This window comes from Salvelinus alpinus, chromosome 26 (assembly GCF_045679555.1).
Source record: "Salvelinus alpinus chromosome 26, SLU_Salpinus.1, whole genome shotgun sequence".
NCBI classification, from domain to species: Eukaryota; Metazoa; Chordata; class Actinopteri; order Salmoniformes; family Salmonidae; genus Salvelinus; species Salvelinus alpinus.
The window spans coordinates 47,078,698-47,095,414 of NC_092111.1; the positions used below are offsets into that span (position 1 = coordinate 47,078,698).

At 46.4% G+C, this 16,717-nt stretch overlaps 1 protein-coding gene across 1 annotated transcript; it reads left to right on the forward strand.

Annotated features, from left to right (window-relative positions):
- The first annotated feature begins 440 nt into the window (after positions 1-440).
- LOC139554362 (regulating synaptic membrane exocytosis protein 3-like) lies at positions 441-1,717 on the forward strand. The gene is made up of 4 exons (XM_071367114.1): positions 441-504; positions 681-820; positions 1,239-1,478; positions 1,697-1,717. Exons 1-4 carry the CDS (start codon positions 441-443, stop codon positions 1,715-1,717), a joined length of 465 nt encoding a protein of 154 aa, XP_071223215.1.
- Positions 1,718-16,717: the final 15,000 nt, after the last annotated feature.

Consider the following 16,717-nt stretch of genomic DNA (forward strand, 5'->3'; position numbering starts at 1 on the left):
TAGCTGGCAGTTGAATTTGGGTATGCTTTTCATCCAAAAGTGAAAATGCTGCCCCCTATCCTAGAGAATTTTATGAATGAACACTTAACAAAAACTACAAAATCAACGAACGAAACGTGAAGCTATACAAATAGTGCAGACAGGCAACTAAACATAGACAAGATCCCACAAACACAAAAGGGAAATGGCTGCCTAAATATGATCCCCAATCAGAGACAACGATAAACAGCTGCCTCTGATTGGGAACCATATCAGGCCACCATAGACATACAAATTCACCTAGATAACCCACCCAAGTCACCATCACACCCCAACCAACACAGAGAAAAAACAGCTTACTATGTTCAGGGCGTGACAACGGTTAGGGTTGGGTTAGAATATCAATATATATGTTCTCTGCAGGTGACATCTAGATGGGGTAGGTGTACAGGAAAGAACGTATGGACGTGGAGGTCATCAGGGCCAGAGGACTTGTGGGTAAACAAGGCAACAAGCAGCTGCCAGGTGAGCATGATTTATTGCTAGTATTATATGATATGTTATTATAATATTATCATATTATCAATATAACACAAAGTTCCCAGGAAACTGCAATTAGGTCCAGAAAGCACATTGTCACTTTCATTCTGCAAAAATGGTGGTTGAATTGCACTTATTGCCCTCTCTGTTTGTTTCTCAAGCCCCCTATGTGAAAGTCTATCTGATGGACAACGGGAAATGCATAGTCAAAAAGAAAACCAGACTGGCTAAGAAAACATTGGATCCCCTCTACCAGCAGCAACTTCAGTTTGAGGAGAGTCCAGAGGGGAAGGTTTTACAGGTAACTCTTCAAAACTGGTGAAATAGACTATTTGACATATTCAATTGTCCTTTATAGGTCTATTTGAGTCTATTATGTGTAGCTTGAGTAACACATAATCAGTGTTTTCTCTTCTCCAGATTATCCTGTGGGGAGACTATGGTTAGTGTTAGTTTTAGGGTTAGGGTAGGATGAAGATTCCCAGGTTAGGACAAGCTAATAATTCGATGAGGAAGCTTGAGAAAGTCAACCTGCGTCATGGGACCAGGGCCGTTGCTAACTAGCATAGCTGTTCCCATTGTATTGAAATCATCCTCATTTATGCAAAGAGTTATGGGATTTTAGAATCCTCTTCTTTTCACCATTGCTCTTCAACCTAGGGGTTAGGGTTAGTACTATTTACGAAGTAGTATGTAATACCTGTGTTTTCTTTCTCCAGATAATCGTGTGGGGGGACTATGGACGCATGGACAACAAATCCTTTATGGGAGCTGCTCAGATACTTTTAGATTATATAGACTTATCCAACATGGTGATTGGTTGGTTCAAACTGTTACCCCCCACCTCATTGGTGGATCCAACTTTGGCACTTTTAACTAGCAAAGCAGCAGTAGCAGAACAAGCTGCAAATGCAGCAAAATTAAGGGACAGCTATCGTTATAGAAATCAGAAAGAGGAGGTAAGTCTGGCCGGACCACACCCTCTTAGGCTAAACCCTGGTTACCCTGGTAACACTGCATGCTTGATGTTCTGAGCCCATGAAGAGGGAGGGTAGAGTCTGGAGCAGGCCATCTGATCTTACTGCAACAATGTGTCCCCTGCGGGTAGGACTGTCTTACTGCAACATGGGTCAGGTAAACCCTAACGCTAACCGCCCTGGGTCGACGCCCCTCCTAGGGAAGACCAGACAGCACATGAAGCTGCGGCAAGAAAAGGAAAGAAGAAGTGGAATGAATTCAGTGGTACTAGATTTCAGTCTCTGTTAAATCCATGATGAGGAAAAAGAAGAAGAGTGAACTGAGAACACATTCATCAGTTGGGTTAGGGGTAGGGTTAGGGGGGGTTAGGGTTAGGGGGGTTAGGGTTAGGGGTAGGGTTAGGGGGGTTAGGGTTAGGGGGGGGTTAGGGTTAGGGTTAGGGTTAGGGTTAGGGTGGGGGTTAGGGGTAGGGTTAGGGTTAGGGTTAGGGTTAGGGTTAGGGTTAGGGTTAGGGTTAGGGTTAGGGTTAGGGTTAGGGTTAGGGTTAGGGTTAGGGTTAGGGTTAGGGTTAGGGTTAGGGTTAGGGTTAGGGTTAGGGTTAGGGTTAGGGTTAGGGTTAGGGTTAGGGTTAGGGTTAGGGTTAGGGTTAGGGTTAGGGTTAGGGTTAGGGTTAGGGTTAGGGTTAGGGTTAGGGTTAGGGTTAGGGTTAGGGTTAGGGTTAGGGTTAGGGTTAGGGTTAGGGTTAGGGTTAGGGTTAGGGTTAGGGTTAGGGTTAGGGTTAGGGTTAGGGTTAGGGTTAGGGTTAGGGTTAGGGTTAGGATTAGGGTTAGGGTTAGGGTTAGGGTTAGGGTTAGGGTTAGGGTTAGGGTTAGGGTTAGGGTTAGGGTTAGGGTTAGGGTTAGGGTTAGGGTTAGGGTTAGGGTTAGGGGAGGTTAGGGTTAGGGGTAGGGTTAGGGGTAGGGTTAGGGGGGGTTAGGGTTAGGGGTAGGGTTAGGGGTAGGGTTAGGGGTAGGGTTAGGGGTAGGGTTAGGGGTTGCTGTACAGAAGCCCTGGTTTGTCTTTTCCAGATACAATTTTTCCTTTGTAGTTCTGCTGTTGTACCAAATGGGGTGCTTTTGGATAATACCATGCCTGCGAGGGTTAGCTTTGAAAATGCTGACAAAGACATTTGGACTACTAAGTGGAGGGGTGGTGTTACTGTGTTACTATGTGGAAGGGTGGTGTTACTTTGTTACTATGTGGAGGGGTGGTGGTACTGTGTTACTATGTGGAGGGGTGGTGGTACTGTGTTACTATGTGGAGGGGTGGTGGTACTGTGTTACTATGTGGAGGGGTGGTGGTACTGTGTTACTATGTGGAGGGGTGGTGGTACTGTGTTACTATGTGGAGGGGGGGTGGTACTGTGTTACTAAGTGGAGGGGTGGTGGTACTGTGTTACTAAGTGGAGGGGTGGTGGTACTGTGTTATTATGTGGAGGGGTGGTGGTACTGTGTTACTATGTGGAGGGGTGGTGGTACTGTGTTACCATGTGGAGGGGTGGTGGTACTGTGTTACTATGTGGAGGGGTGGTGGTAATGTGTTACTATGTGGAGGGGTGGTGGTACTGTGTTACTATGTGGAGGGGTGGTGGTACTGTGTTACTTTGTGGAGGGGTGGTGGTAATGTGTTACTATGTGGAGGGGTGGTGGTACTGTGTTACTAAGTGGAGGGGTGGTACTACTGTGTTACTATGTGGAGGGGTGGTGGTACTGTGTTACTATGTGGAGGGGTGGTGGTACTGTGTTACTATGTGGAGGGGTGGTGGTACTGTGTTACTATGTGGAGGGGTGGCTATACTGTGTTACTATGTGGAGGGGTGGTGGTACTGTGTTACCATGTGGAGGGGTGGTGGTACTGTGTTACTATGTGGAGGGGTGGTGGTACTGTGTTACTATGTGGAGGGGTGGTGGTACTGTGTTACTAAGTGGAGGGGTGGTACTACTGTGTTACTATGTGGAGGGGTGGTGGTACTGTGTTACTATGTGGAGGGGTGGTGGTACTGTGTTACTATGTGGAGGGGTGGTGGTACTGTGTTACTATGTGGAGGGGTGGCTATACTGTGTTACTATGTGGAGGGGTGGTGGTACTGTGTTACCATGTGGAGGGGTGGTGGTACTGTGTTACTATGTGGAGGGGTGGTGGTACTGTGTTACTATGTGGAGGGGTGGTGGTACTGTGTTACTAAGTGGAGGGGTGGTGGTACTTTGTTACTATGTGGAGGGGTGGTGGTACTGTGTTACTATGTGGAGGGGTGGTGGTACTGTGTTACTATGTGGATGGGTGGTGGTACTGTGTTACTATGTGGAGGGGTGGTGGTACTGTGTTAATATGTGGAGGGGTGGTGGTACTGTGTTACTAAGTGGAGGGGTGGTGGTACTGTGTTACTATGTGGAGGGGTGGTGGTACTGTGTTACTATGTGGGGGGTGGTGGTACTGTGTTACTATGTGGAGGGGTGGTGGTACTGTGTTACTATGTGGAGGGGTGGTGGTACTGTGTTACCATGTGGAGGGGTGGTGGTACTGTGTTACTAAGTGGAGGGGTGGTGGTACTGTGTTACTAAGTGGAGGGGTGGTGGTACTGTGTTACTATGTGGAGGGGTGGTGGTACTGTGTTACTAATTGGAGGGGTGGTGGTACTGTGTTACTATGTGGAGGGGTGGTGGTACTGTGTTACTATGTGGAGGGGTGGTGGTACTGTGTTACTAAGTGGAGGGGTGGTGGTACTGTGTTACTAAGTGGGGGGGGGGGGGGTGTGGTGGTACTGTGTTACTATGTGGAGGGGTGGTGGTACTGTGTTACTAAGTGGAGGGGTGGTGGTACTGTGTTACTATGTGGAGGGGTGGTGGTACTGTGTTACTATGTGGAGGGGTGGTGGTACTGTGTTACTATGTGGAGGGGTGGTGGTACTGTGTTACTATGTGGAGGGGTGGTGGTACTGTGTTACCATGTGGAGGGGTGGTGGTACTGTGTTACTTTGTGGAGGGGTGGTGGTACTGTGTTACTATGTGGAGGGGTGGTGGTACTGTGTTACTATGTGGAGGGGTGGTGGTACTGTGTTACTATGTGGAGGGGTGGTGGTACTGTGTTACTTTGTGGAGGGGTGGTGGTACTGTGTTACTATGTGGAGGGGTGGTGGTACTGTGTTACTATGTGGAGGGGTGGTGGTACTGTGTTACTATGTGGAGGGGTGGTACTACTGTGTTACTATGTGGAGGGGTGGTGGTACTGTGTTACTATGTGGAGGGGTGGTGGTACTGTGTTACTATGTGGAGGGGTGGTGGTACTGTGTTACCATGTGGAGGGGTGGTGGTACTGTGTTACTATGTGGGGGGTGGTGGTACTGTGTTACTTTGTGGAGGGGTGGTGTTACTGTGTTACTAAGTGGAGGGGTGGTGGTACTGTGTTACTATGTGGAGGGGTGGTGGTACTGTGTTACTATGTGGAGGGGTGGTGGTACTGTGTTACTAAGTGGAGGGGTGGTGGTACTGTGTTACTATGTGGAGGGGTGGTGGTACTGTGTTACTAAGTGGAGGGGTGGTGGTACTGTGTTACTATGTGGAGGGGTGGTGGTACTGTGTTATTAAGTGGAGGGGTGGTGGTACTGTGTTACCATGTGGAGGGGTGGTGGTACTGTGTTACTTTGTGGAGGGGTGGTGGTACTGTGTTACTAAGTGGAGGGGTGGTGTTACTTTGTTACTATGTGGAGGGGTGGTGGTACTGTGTTACTATGTGGAGGGGTGGTGGTACTGTGTTACTTTGTGGAGGGGTGGTGGAACTGTGTTACTAAGTGGAGGGGTGGTGGTACTGTGTTACTAAGTGGAGGGGTGGTGGTACTGTGTTACTATGTGGAGGGGTGGTGGTACTGTGTTACTATGTGGAGGGGTGGTGGTACTGTGTTACTATGTGGAGGGGTGGTGGTACTGTGTTACTATGTGGAGGGGTGGTGGTACTGTGTTACTATGTGGAGGGGTGGTGGTACTGTGTTACTAAGTGGAGGGGTGGTGGTACTGTGTTACCATGTGGAGGGGTGGTGGTACTGTGTTACTATGTGGAGGGGTGGTGGTACTGTGTTACTATGTGGAGGGGTGGTGGTACTGTGTTACTATGTGGAGGGGTGGTACTACTGTGTTACTAAGTGGAGGGGTGGTGGTACTGTGTTACTATGTGGAGGGGTGGTGGTACTGTGTTACTATGTGGAGGGGTGGTGGTACTGTGTTACTATGTGGAGGGGTGGTGGTACTGTGTTACTATGTGGAGGGGTGGTGGTACTGTGTTACCATGTGGAGGGGTGGTGGTACTGTGTTACTATGTGGGGGGGTGGTGGTACTGTGTTACTTTGTGGAGGGGTGGTGTTACTGTGTTACTAAGTGGAGGGGTGGTGGTACTGTGTTACTATGTGGAGGGGTGGTGGTACTGTGTTACTATTTGGGGGGGTGGTGGTACTGTGTTACTATGTGGAGGGGTGGTGGTACTGTGTTACTTTGTGGAGGGGTGGTGGTACTGTGTTACTATGTGGAGGGGTGGTGGTACTGTGTTACTATGTGGAGGGGTGGTGGTACTGTGTTACTATGTGGAGGGGTGGTACTACTGTGTTACTAAGTGGAGGGGTGGTGGTACTGTGTTACTATGTGGAGGGGTGGTGGTACTGTGTTACTATGTGGAGGGGTGGTGGTACTGTGTTACTATGTGGAGGGGTGGTGGTACTGTGTTACTATGTGGAGGGGTGGTGGTACTGTGTTACCATGTGGAGGGGTGGTGGTACTGTGTTACTATGTGGGGGGTGGTGGTACTGTGTTACTATGTGGAGGGGTGGTGTTACTGTGTTACTATGTGGAGGGGTGGTGGTACTGTGTTACTAAGTGGAGGGGTGGTGGTACTGTGTTACTATGTGGAGGGGTGGTGGTACTGTGTTACTATGTGGAGGGGTGGTGGTACTGTGTTACCATGTGGAGGGGTGGTGGTACTGTGTTACTAAGTGGAGGGGTGGTGGTACTGTGTTACTAAGTGGAGGGGTGGTGGTACTGTGTTACTATGTGGAGGGGTGGTGGTACTGTGTTACTAAGTGGAGGGGTGGTGGTACTGTGTTACTATGTGGAGGGGTGGTGGTACTGTGTTACTATGTGGAGGGGTGGTGGTACTGTGTTACTAAGTGGAGGGGTGGTGGTACTGTGTTACTAAGTGGGGGGGGGGTGTGGTGGTACTGTGTTACTATGTGGAGGGGTGGTGGTACTGTGTTACTAAGTGGAGGGGTGGTGGTACTGTGTTACTATGTGGAGGGGTGGTGGTACTGTGTTACTATGTGGAGGGGTGGTGGTACTGTGTTACTATGTGGAGGGGTGGTGGTACTGTGTTACTATGTGGAGGGGTGGTGGTACTGTGTTACCATGTGGAGGGGTGGTGGTACTGTGTTACTTTGTGGAGGGGTGGTGGTACTGTGTTACTATGTGGAGGGGTGGTGGTACTGTGTTACTATGTGGAGGGGTGGTGGTACTGTGTTACTTTGTGGAGGGGTGGTGGTACTGTGTTACTATGTGGTGGGGTGGTGGTACTGTGTTACTATGTGGAGGGGTGGTGGTACTGTGTTACTATGTGGAGGGGTGGTACTACTGTGTTACTATGTGGAGGGGTGGTGGTACTGTGTTACTATGTTGAGGGGTGGTGGTACTGTGTTACTATGTGGAGGGGTGGTGGTACTGTGTTACCATGTGGAGGGGTGGTGGTACTGTGTTACTATGTGGGGGGTGGTGGTACTGTGTTACTTTGTGGAGGGGTGGTGTTACTGTGTTACTAAGTGGAGGGGTGGTGGTACTGTGTTACTATGTGGAGGGGTGGTGGTACTGTGTTACTATGTGGAGGGGTGGTGGTACTGTGTTACTAAGTGGAGGGGTGGTGGTACTGTGTTACTAAGTGGAGGGGTGGTGGTACTGTGTTACTATGTGGAGGGGTGGTGGTACTGTGTTATTAAGTGGAGGGGTGGTGGTACTGTGTTACCATGTGGAGGGGTGGTGGTACTGTGTTACTATGTGGAGGGGTGGTGGTACTGTGTTACTATGTGGAGGGGTGGTGGTACTGTGTTACTATGTGGAGGGGTGGTGGTACTGTGTTACTATGTGGAGGGGTGGTGGTACTGTGTTACTATGTGGAGGGGTGGTACTACTGTGTTACTAAGTGGAGGGGTGGTGGTACTGTGTTACTATGTGGAGGGGTGGTGGTACTGTGTTACTATGTGGAGGGGTGGTGGTACTGTGTTACTATGTGGAGGGGTGGTGGTACTGTGTTACTATGTGGAGGGGTGGTGGTACTGTGTTACCATGTGGAGGGGTGGTGGTACTGTGTTACTATGTGGGGGGTGGTGGTACTGTGTTACTATGTGGAGGGGTGGTGTTACTGTGTTACTATGTGGAGGGGTGGTGGTACTGTGTTACTAAGTGGAGGGCTGGTGGTACTGTGTTACTATGTGGAGGGGTGGTGGTACTGTGTTACTATGTGGAGGGGTGGTGGTACTGTGTTACCATGTGGAGGGGTGGTGGTACTGTGTTACTAAGTGGAGGGGTGGTGGTACTGTGTTACTAAGTGGAGGGGTGGTGCTACTGTGTTACTATGTGGAGGGGTGGTGGTACTGTGTTACTAAGTGGAGGGGTGGTGGTACTGTGTTACTATGTGGAGGGGTGGTGGTACTGTGTTACTATGTGGAGGGGTGGTGGTACTGTGTTACTAAGTGGAGGGGTGGTGGTACTGTGTTACTAAGTGGGTGGGGTGTGGTGGTACTGTGTTACTATGTGGAGGGGTGGTGGTACTGTGTTACTAAGTGGAGGGGTGGTGGTACTGTGTTACTATGTGGAGGGGTGGTGGTACTGTGTTACTATGTGGAGGGGTGGTGGTACTGTGTTACTATGTGGAGGGGTGGTGGTACTGTGTTACTATGTGGAGGGGTGGTGGTACTGTGTTACCATGTGGAGGGGTGGTGGTACTGTGTTACTTTGTGGAGGGGTGGTGGTACTGTGTTACTATGTGGAGGGGTGGTGGTACTGTGTTACTATGTGGAGGGGTGGTGGTACTGTGTTACTTTGTGGAGGGGTGGTGGTACTGTGTTACTATGTGGAGGGGTGGTGGTACTGTGTTACTATGTGGAGGGGTGGTGGTACTGTGTTACTATGTGGAGGGGTGGTACTACTGTGTTACTATGTGGAGGGGTGGTGGTACTGTGTTACTATGTTGAGGGGTGGTGGTACTGTGTTACTATGTGGAGGGGTGGTGGTACTGTGTTACCATGTGGAGGGGTGGTGGTACTGTGTTACTATGTGGGGGGTGGTGGTACTGTGTTACTTTGTGGAGGGGTGGTGTTACTGTGTTACTAAGTGGAGGGGTGGTGGTACTGTGTTACTATGTGGAGGGGTGGTGGTACTGTGTTACTATGTGGAGGGGTGGTGGTACTGTGTTACTAAGTGGAGGGGTGGTGGTACTGTGTTACTAAGTGGAGGGGTGGTGGTACTGTGTTACTATGTGGAGGGGTGGTGGTACTGTGTTATTAAGTGGAGGGGTGGTGGTACTGTGTTACCATGTGGAGGGGTGGTGGTACTGTGTTACTTTGTGGAGGGGTGGTGGTACTGTGTTACTAAGTGGAGGGGTGGTGTTACTTTGTTACTATGTGGAGGGGTGGTGGTACTGTGTTACTATGTGGAGGGGTGGTGGTACTGTGTTACTTTGTGGAGGGGTGGTGGTACTGTGTTACTAAGTGGAGGGGTGGTGGTACTGTGTTACTAAGTGGAGGGGTGGTGGTACTGTGTTACTATGTGGAGGGGTGGTGGTACTGTGTTACTATGTGGAGGGGTGGTGGTACTGTGTTACTATGTGGAGGGGTGGTGGTACTGTGTTACTATGTGGAGGGGTGGTGGTACTGTGTTACTAAGTGGAGGGGTGGTGGTACTGTGTTACCATGTGGAGGGGTGGTGGTACTGTGTTACTATGTGGAGGGGTGGCAGTGTGCCACTTACGCGGACAAGGAGGAACGCACACCACCTCCCTCCCACCCTGCCCCCGACCAATAGAAACACAGGATTAGGGTGTCATGCATATATTATGACAACATTTTGTTTGTTTATTTTGGTAGTTTATTTGGTTTTTCGACTGTGTTACATCCTGTACGTCCTTCCTCTTTCTGGTGCATTGCAGCATCACCAAGTTTGCAACATGACAACTGTGAGATAAAGATGGGTCCCTTTCATGCCTTGAACATTCAAACTGTAGATACAACAGGTCTGTAACTGTAGATACAACAGGTCTGTAACTATAGATACAACAGGTCTGTAACTGTAGATACAACAGGTCTGTAACTGTAGATACAACAGGTCTGTAACTGTAGATACAACAGGTCTGTAACTGTAGATACAACAGGTCTGTAACTGTAGATACAACAGGTCTGTAACTGTAGATACAACAGGTCTGTAACTGTAGGTACAACAGGTATGTAACTGTAGGTACAACAGGTCTGTAACTGTAGGTACAACAGGTCTGTAACTGTAGATACAACAGGTCTGTAACTGTAGATACAACAGGTCTGTAACTGTAGATACAACAGGTCTGTAACTGTAGATACAACAGGTCTGTAACTGTAGATACAACAGGATTGTAACTGTAGATACAACAGGTCTGTAACTGTAGATACAACAGGTCTGTAACTGTAGATACAACAGGTCTGTAACTGTAGATACAACAGGTCTGTAACTGTAGATACAACAGGTCTGTCACTGTAGATACAACAGGTCTGTAACTGTAGATACAACAGGTCTGTAACTGTAGATACAACAGGTCTGTAACTGTAGATACAACAGGTCTGTAACTGTAGATACAACAGGTCTGTAACTATAGATACAACAGGTCTGTCACTGTAGATACAACAGGTCTGTAACTGTAGATACAACAGGTCTGTAACTGTAGATACAACCGGTCTGTAACTGTAGGTACAACAGGTCTGTAACTGTAGATGCAACAGGTCTGTAACTGTAGATACAACCGGTCTGTAACTGTAGATACAACCGGTCTGTAACTGTAGGTACAACAGGTCTGTAACTGTAGGTACAACAGGTCTGTAACTGTAGATGGTCTGTAGCTGTAATTGGGAGTCCCATAGGTTGGCACACAATTGGTGTCGTCCGGGTTTGGCCGGGGTAGGCCGGGTTTAGCCGGGGTAGGCCGGGTTTGGCCGGGTTTGGCCGGGGTAGGCCGTCATTGTAAAATAAGAATTTCTTCTTAACTGACTTGCCTAGTTAAATAAAGGTTAAATAAAAGAGTAAAATAATAACAATGCTCAAGTACTACAGATAATTAGCTGAAGGAGTTAACGCTAACCGTAAACTACGTAGACTACGTAACCATAGCCTTAACTGAAGGGGTTTCACTATGGTCGAAGGGACAGACATTACCTAACATAAGGTAACATTACATTCCACCTCCAGCTATGCATGGTTTTTTTCTGATTAAAAAAGAGAAGAATAAAGACTTATTTTGAATTACAGTTGACTAGATGTATGGTTGTAAGCAGAGATGGGCAGTATTGCTGTTACATTTATTTGAAATACATACTATATTTAGTAACTTTAGAATAACTTTTGAGTACTTTGTCATTTGTGTAACACTGGCCAGAACTACAATCCAATGTAGTCTTCCGACTAGCTTGGAAAGACAGTACCGGTGTCACGTTCTGACCTTAGTTCGTTTTTTATGTCTTTATTTTAGTTTGGTCAGGGCGTGAGTTGGGGTGGGCATTCTATGTTGTTTTTCTATGATTTGTTCTGTATGTTATATTTCTATGTGTTTGGCCCAGTATGGTTCTCAATCAGAGGCAGGTTTTCATTTGATTCTCTTGTTGTTTTTTTTGTATTCATTCTTGATTAAACATTTATTATGGATACGTACCACGCTGCATTTTGGTCCTCCTCTCCTTCCACCAACGAAAGCCGTGCAGTATCGAAGAGCCCTCACTGCTGCTCGATCATCCTATTTTTCCAACTTAATTGAGGAAAATAAGAACAATCCGAAATGTATTTTTGATACTGTCGCAAAGCTAACTAAAAGCAACATTCCCCAAGTGAGGATGATCATGATCATTAGAAAGCAAATTACGGACTCCTCTTTAAATCTGCGTATTCCTCCAAAGCTCAGCTGTCCTGAGTCTGCACAACTCTGCCAGGACCTAGGATCAAGAGAGACACTCAAGTGTTTTAGTGCTATATCTCTTGACACAATGTTGAAAATAATCATGGCCTCTAAACCTTCAAGCTACATACTGGACCCTATTCCAACTAAACTACTGAAAGAGCTGCTTCCTGTGCTTGGCCCTCCTATGTTGAACATAATAAACGGCTCTCTATCCACCGGATGTGTACCAAACTCACTAAAAGTGGCAGTAATAAAGCCTCTCTTGAAAAAGCCAAACCTTGACCCGGAAAATATAAAAAACTATCGGCCTATATGGAATCTTCCATTCCTCTCAATTTTTTGGGAAAAAGCTGTTGCGCAGCAACTCACTGCCTTCCTGAAGACAAACAATGTATATGACCTTTTAATGGCGTCAGACCGAGGCTCTGCATCTGTCCTCGTGCTTCTAGACCTTAGTGCTGCCTTTGATACCATCGATCACCACATTCTTTTGGAGAGATTGGAAACCCAAATTGGTCTACACGGACAAGTTCTGGCCTGGTTTAGATCTTATCTGTCGGAAAGATATCAGTTTGTCTCTGTGAATGGTTTGTCCTCTGACAAATCAACTGTACATTTCGGTGTTCCTCAAGGTTCCGTTTTAGGACCACTATTGTTTTCACTATATATTTTACCTCTTGGGGATGTCATTCGAAAACATAATGTTAACTTTCACTGCTATGCGGATGACACACAGCTGTACATTTCAATGAAACATGGTGAAGCCCAACAATTACCCTCGCTAGAAGCCTGTGTTTCAGACATAAGGAAGTAGATGGCTGAAAACGTTCTACTTTTAAAATCGGACAAAACAGAGATGCTTGTTCTAGGTCCCAAGAAACAAAGAGATCTTCTGTTGAATTGGACAATTAATCTTGATGGTTGTACAGTCGTCTCAAATAAAACTGTGAAGGACCTCGGCGTTACTCTGGACCCTGATCTCTCTTTTGACGAACATATCAAGACTGTTTCAAGGACAGCTTTTTCCATCTACGTAACATTGCAAAAATCAGAAACTTTCTGTCCAAAAATGATGCAGAAAAATGTATCCATGCTTTTGTCACTTCTAGGTTAGACTACTGCAATGCTCTACTTTCTGGCTACCCGGATAAAGCACTAAATAAACTACAGTTAGTACTAAATATGGCTGCTAGAATTCTGACTAGAACCCAAAAATTTGATCTTATTACTCCAGTGCTAGCCTCCCTACACTGGCTTCCTGTTAAGCTGATTAAGGTTTTACTGCTAACCTACAAAGCATTACATGGGCTTGCTCCTACCTATCTTTCTGATTTGGTCCTGCCGTACATACCTACACGTATGCTACGGTCACAAGACGTAGGCCTCCTAATTGTCCCTAGAATTTCTAAGCAAACAGCTGGAGGCAGGGCTTTCTCCTATAGATCTCCATTTTTATGGAATGGTCTGCCTACCCATGTGAGAGACGCAGACTCGGTCTCAACTTTTAAGTCTTTACTGAAGACCCATCTCTTCAGTAGGTCATATGATTGAGTGTAGTCTGGCCCAGGAGTGTGAAGGTGAACGGAAAGGCTCTGGAGCAACGAGCCGCCCATGCTGCCTCTAACCCTATTACAGGGGCTGAGTCACTGGCTTACGGGTGCTCTTTCATGCCGTCCCTAGGAGGGGTGCGTCACTTGAGTGGGTTGAGTCACTGACGTGATCTTCCTGTCTGGGTTGGCGCCCCCCCTTGGGTTGTGCCGTGGCGGAGATCTTTGTGGGCTATACTTGGCCTTGTCTCAGGATGGTAAGTTAGTGGTTGAAGATATCCCTCTAGTGGTGTGGAAGCTGAGCTTTGGCAAAGTGGGTGGGGTTATATCCTTCCTGTTTGGCCCTGTCCGGGGGTATCATCGGATGGGGCCACAGTGTCTCCTGACCCCTCCTGTCTCAGCCTCCAGTATTTATGTGTCGGGGGGCTAGGGTCAATTTGTTATATCTGGAGTACTTCTCCTGTCTTATCCGGTGTCCTGTGTGAATTTAAGTATGCTCTCTCTAATTCTCTCTTTCTCTCTTTCTTTCTCTCTCTCGGAGGACCTGAGCCCTAGGACCATGCCTCAGGACTACCTGGCATGATGACTCCTTGCTGTCCCCAGTCCACCTGGCCATGCTGCTGCTCCAGTTTCAACTGTTCTGCCTGCGGCTATGGAACCCTGACCTGTTCACCGGACGTGCTACCTGTCCCAGACCTGCTGTTTTCAACTCTCTAGAGACCGCAGGAGCGGTAGAGATACTCTTAATGATCGGCTATGAAAAGCCAACTGACATTTACTCCTGAGGTGCTGACTTGCTGCACCCTCGACAACTACTGTGATTATTATTATTTGACCATGCTGGTCATTTATGAACATTTGAACATCTTGGCCATGTTCTGTTATAATCTCCACCCGGCACAGCCAGAAGAGGACTGGCCACCCCTCATAGCCTGGTTCCTCTCTAGGTTTCTTCCTAGGTTTTGGCCTTTCTAGGGAGATTTTCCTAGCCACTGTGCTTCTACACCTGCATTGCTTGCTGTTTGAGGTTTTAGGCTGGGTTTCTGTACAGCACTTTGAGATATCAGCTGATGTAAGAAGGGCTTTATAAATAAATAAATAATAATAAAAATAAATACATTTGATTTGAATGTATTTTGTACCAAGATACTTCCAGACCTGGATTTATATTGTCTAAACACACAATAATGTTATTTACCTTTCCTCCTCTGGTATCAGTAGTCTGGTGGTTCTATAAGAGTGTCTGTTAAATGACCAACATTTACATATTAAAAAATATATAATATTGTTATAAAGGAAGTTATAAAATAAAATTAAAAGGATCCCATGGGTTGATAGAGTTGATGAATGAGAGAGTCAAGGGTTGAATACCCTACAATGGACTTTCTGCTGTTCAGTTTAATGAAATAAATAAACCACCATCTTTCAGACAAGGATGTAGCGACATTTGCATTTCTGTTTTTTACATAAAAGTAGAGACTCAGAGCTACAAAATGGTACATCATACACTACAGTTGAGGAACAATGAGAAAGTAATTCTGCTTTGAAAGTCGATCAATTTGTAAACTCACTTTTGAGAAAATGACATTTGAATGTATTGGTACTACTATTGGAGAGCCCTTCTTTGTCTACACCCATTCAGCATCGTTCACACCCTCTTAAGCCTTAGCCCCACCCGTCTCTTTAATGGTTGATCCAACAGTTCTGTACTAACTTGCCAGCTACTATCACAGACAGACAGACAGACAGACAGACAGACAGACAGACAGACAGACAGACAGACAGACAGACAGACAGACAGACAGACAGACAGACAGACAGACAGACAGACAGACAGACAGACAGAGAGAGAGAGAGAGAGAGAGAGAACAGTTCACTGAACATTATTCGCCTTAGCAGGGCTGGTTAGGCTGGTATGTTATCCAGAGCATTGGTGACTGCTGTCAGATTGTCTGTAAATTCAGAGCGTTTTTGCGTTCAGAGCGCACACTGGACGCTCTGGCCAATAAGTAGGGTTATTCTGAAAGCTCTGACCTCACAAAAACAGTCAAGCACCCAAGCTAACTGGATAACATTGGGTAACTACTTCCAGACACATAATGAGAGAGCACCCCACTCTGACCATTTTACTCACCCTAGCAGAGGCTAGGTTAGGCTGTTTTCATGTTATCCAGAGCGTTGGTGACTGTAACTGTGCTGCTGGCAACAATTGAATTACGCTTTGTTGCCAATGGTAACTGACACCGGACATATTCAACGGGTGTTGAGTGTTCAGAAATTAAGCAGTTATTCTGCACTCTGGCACACTAAGACGAGAGTCTTTTGTTAAGACATGTAGCTAGATAGCTAGCTCGGTAAACAATGAATCCCAAAGCATTACGTAATGTTAGTTAGCGAGCCAGCCAGCTAACGTTAGCTAGCTAGCTAACTGTACACTATCTTGAAATGAAAATGCTATGTCAAAATTAGAGTGGAGTCTTTTGTTAAGACGTGTAGGTAGCTAGCTAAACAATGGACCATAATCACAACTTATGACGTTACTACCCTGCATGAATCTGCAGGTAGCTAACCAACCAGGTTCTATGGCTATGACTAGTTAAGCAAATGTGTCTGAGATATAAAGAATAAGATCATACCTAACGTTAGCTAGCGACCCAGCCAGCTAACGTTAGCTAGCGAACAGTCAACTTGAAATGAAACCACTTTCTATCAAAATTAGAAACGTGTAATATCTGAAAATGTAGCTAGCTAGACTATTTTACCAGTATACATCATGGTTGGACACATCTCCTGTCTGATGCCATGCATGGTTGCCCTTAGTTTGACACGTAATCCAGACTGATGTTTTCTCCATCTCCTTAGCTATCATACTCGAATTCCACTGATTTCAAAACCTGGTCCTCCAGAAAGTGGAGAGCATACACATAACGTTAGCTGGCTAACAGTACACATTAACTTGACATTAGGTTTATGCAGTTTAACTACGCAATATATATTTTTTTAAAGCAGGTTTTAACACGATTACCTATACATACTGACCAGCTCCAATAGACAAACGCGTGCTATATGGCAGACCAATCCAAACTCATCTCTCGGCATGTTCAGCCCACTCATTATCTCAGCCAATCATGGCTAGCTGGAAGGTTTCTCTCTTTCTCTGTGGCTAAACCAACTAGGCGCGTAATTTACCACTTTTATTTGTATTTACAGATGGCATACAAGTTTGATATTAAGGCACATGAATGTTCACATGTTCCAGAAGGCATTTCTGCCGAAAAACGCATTTTGATAAAAATATATTTTTTATGTTCAAACAGCTCTCCTGTGAAGTCGTGACTTGCGACATTCGCCTAGTTTCCTGAATCGGGTCACCTATGCTAGATGGAAATAGGTAAATGCCACAATATATTTTTTGAATTGTTTCTTGTTTTGAGACAAATTACATTAATATCCTACTTTTTGTGTTTCTTTGTGAA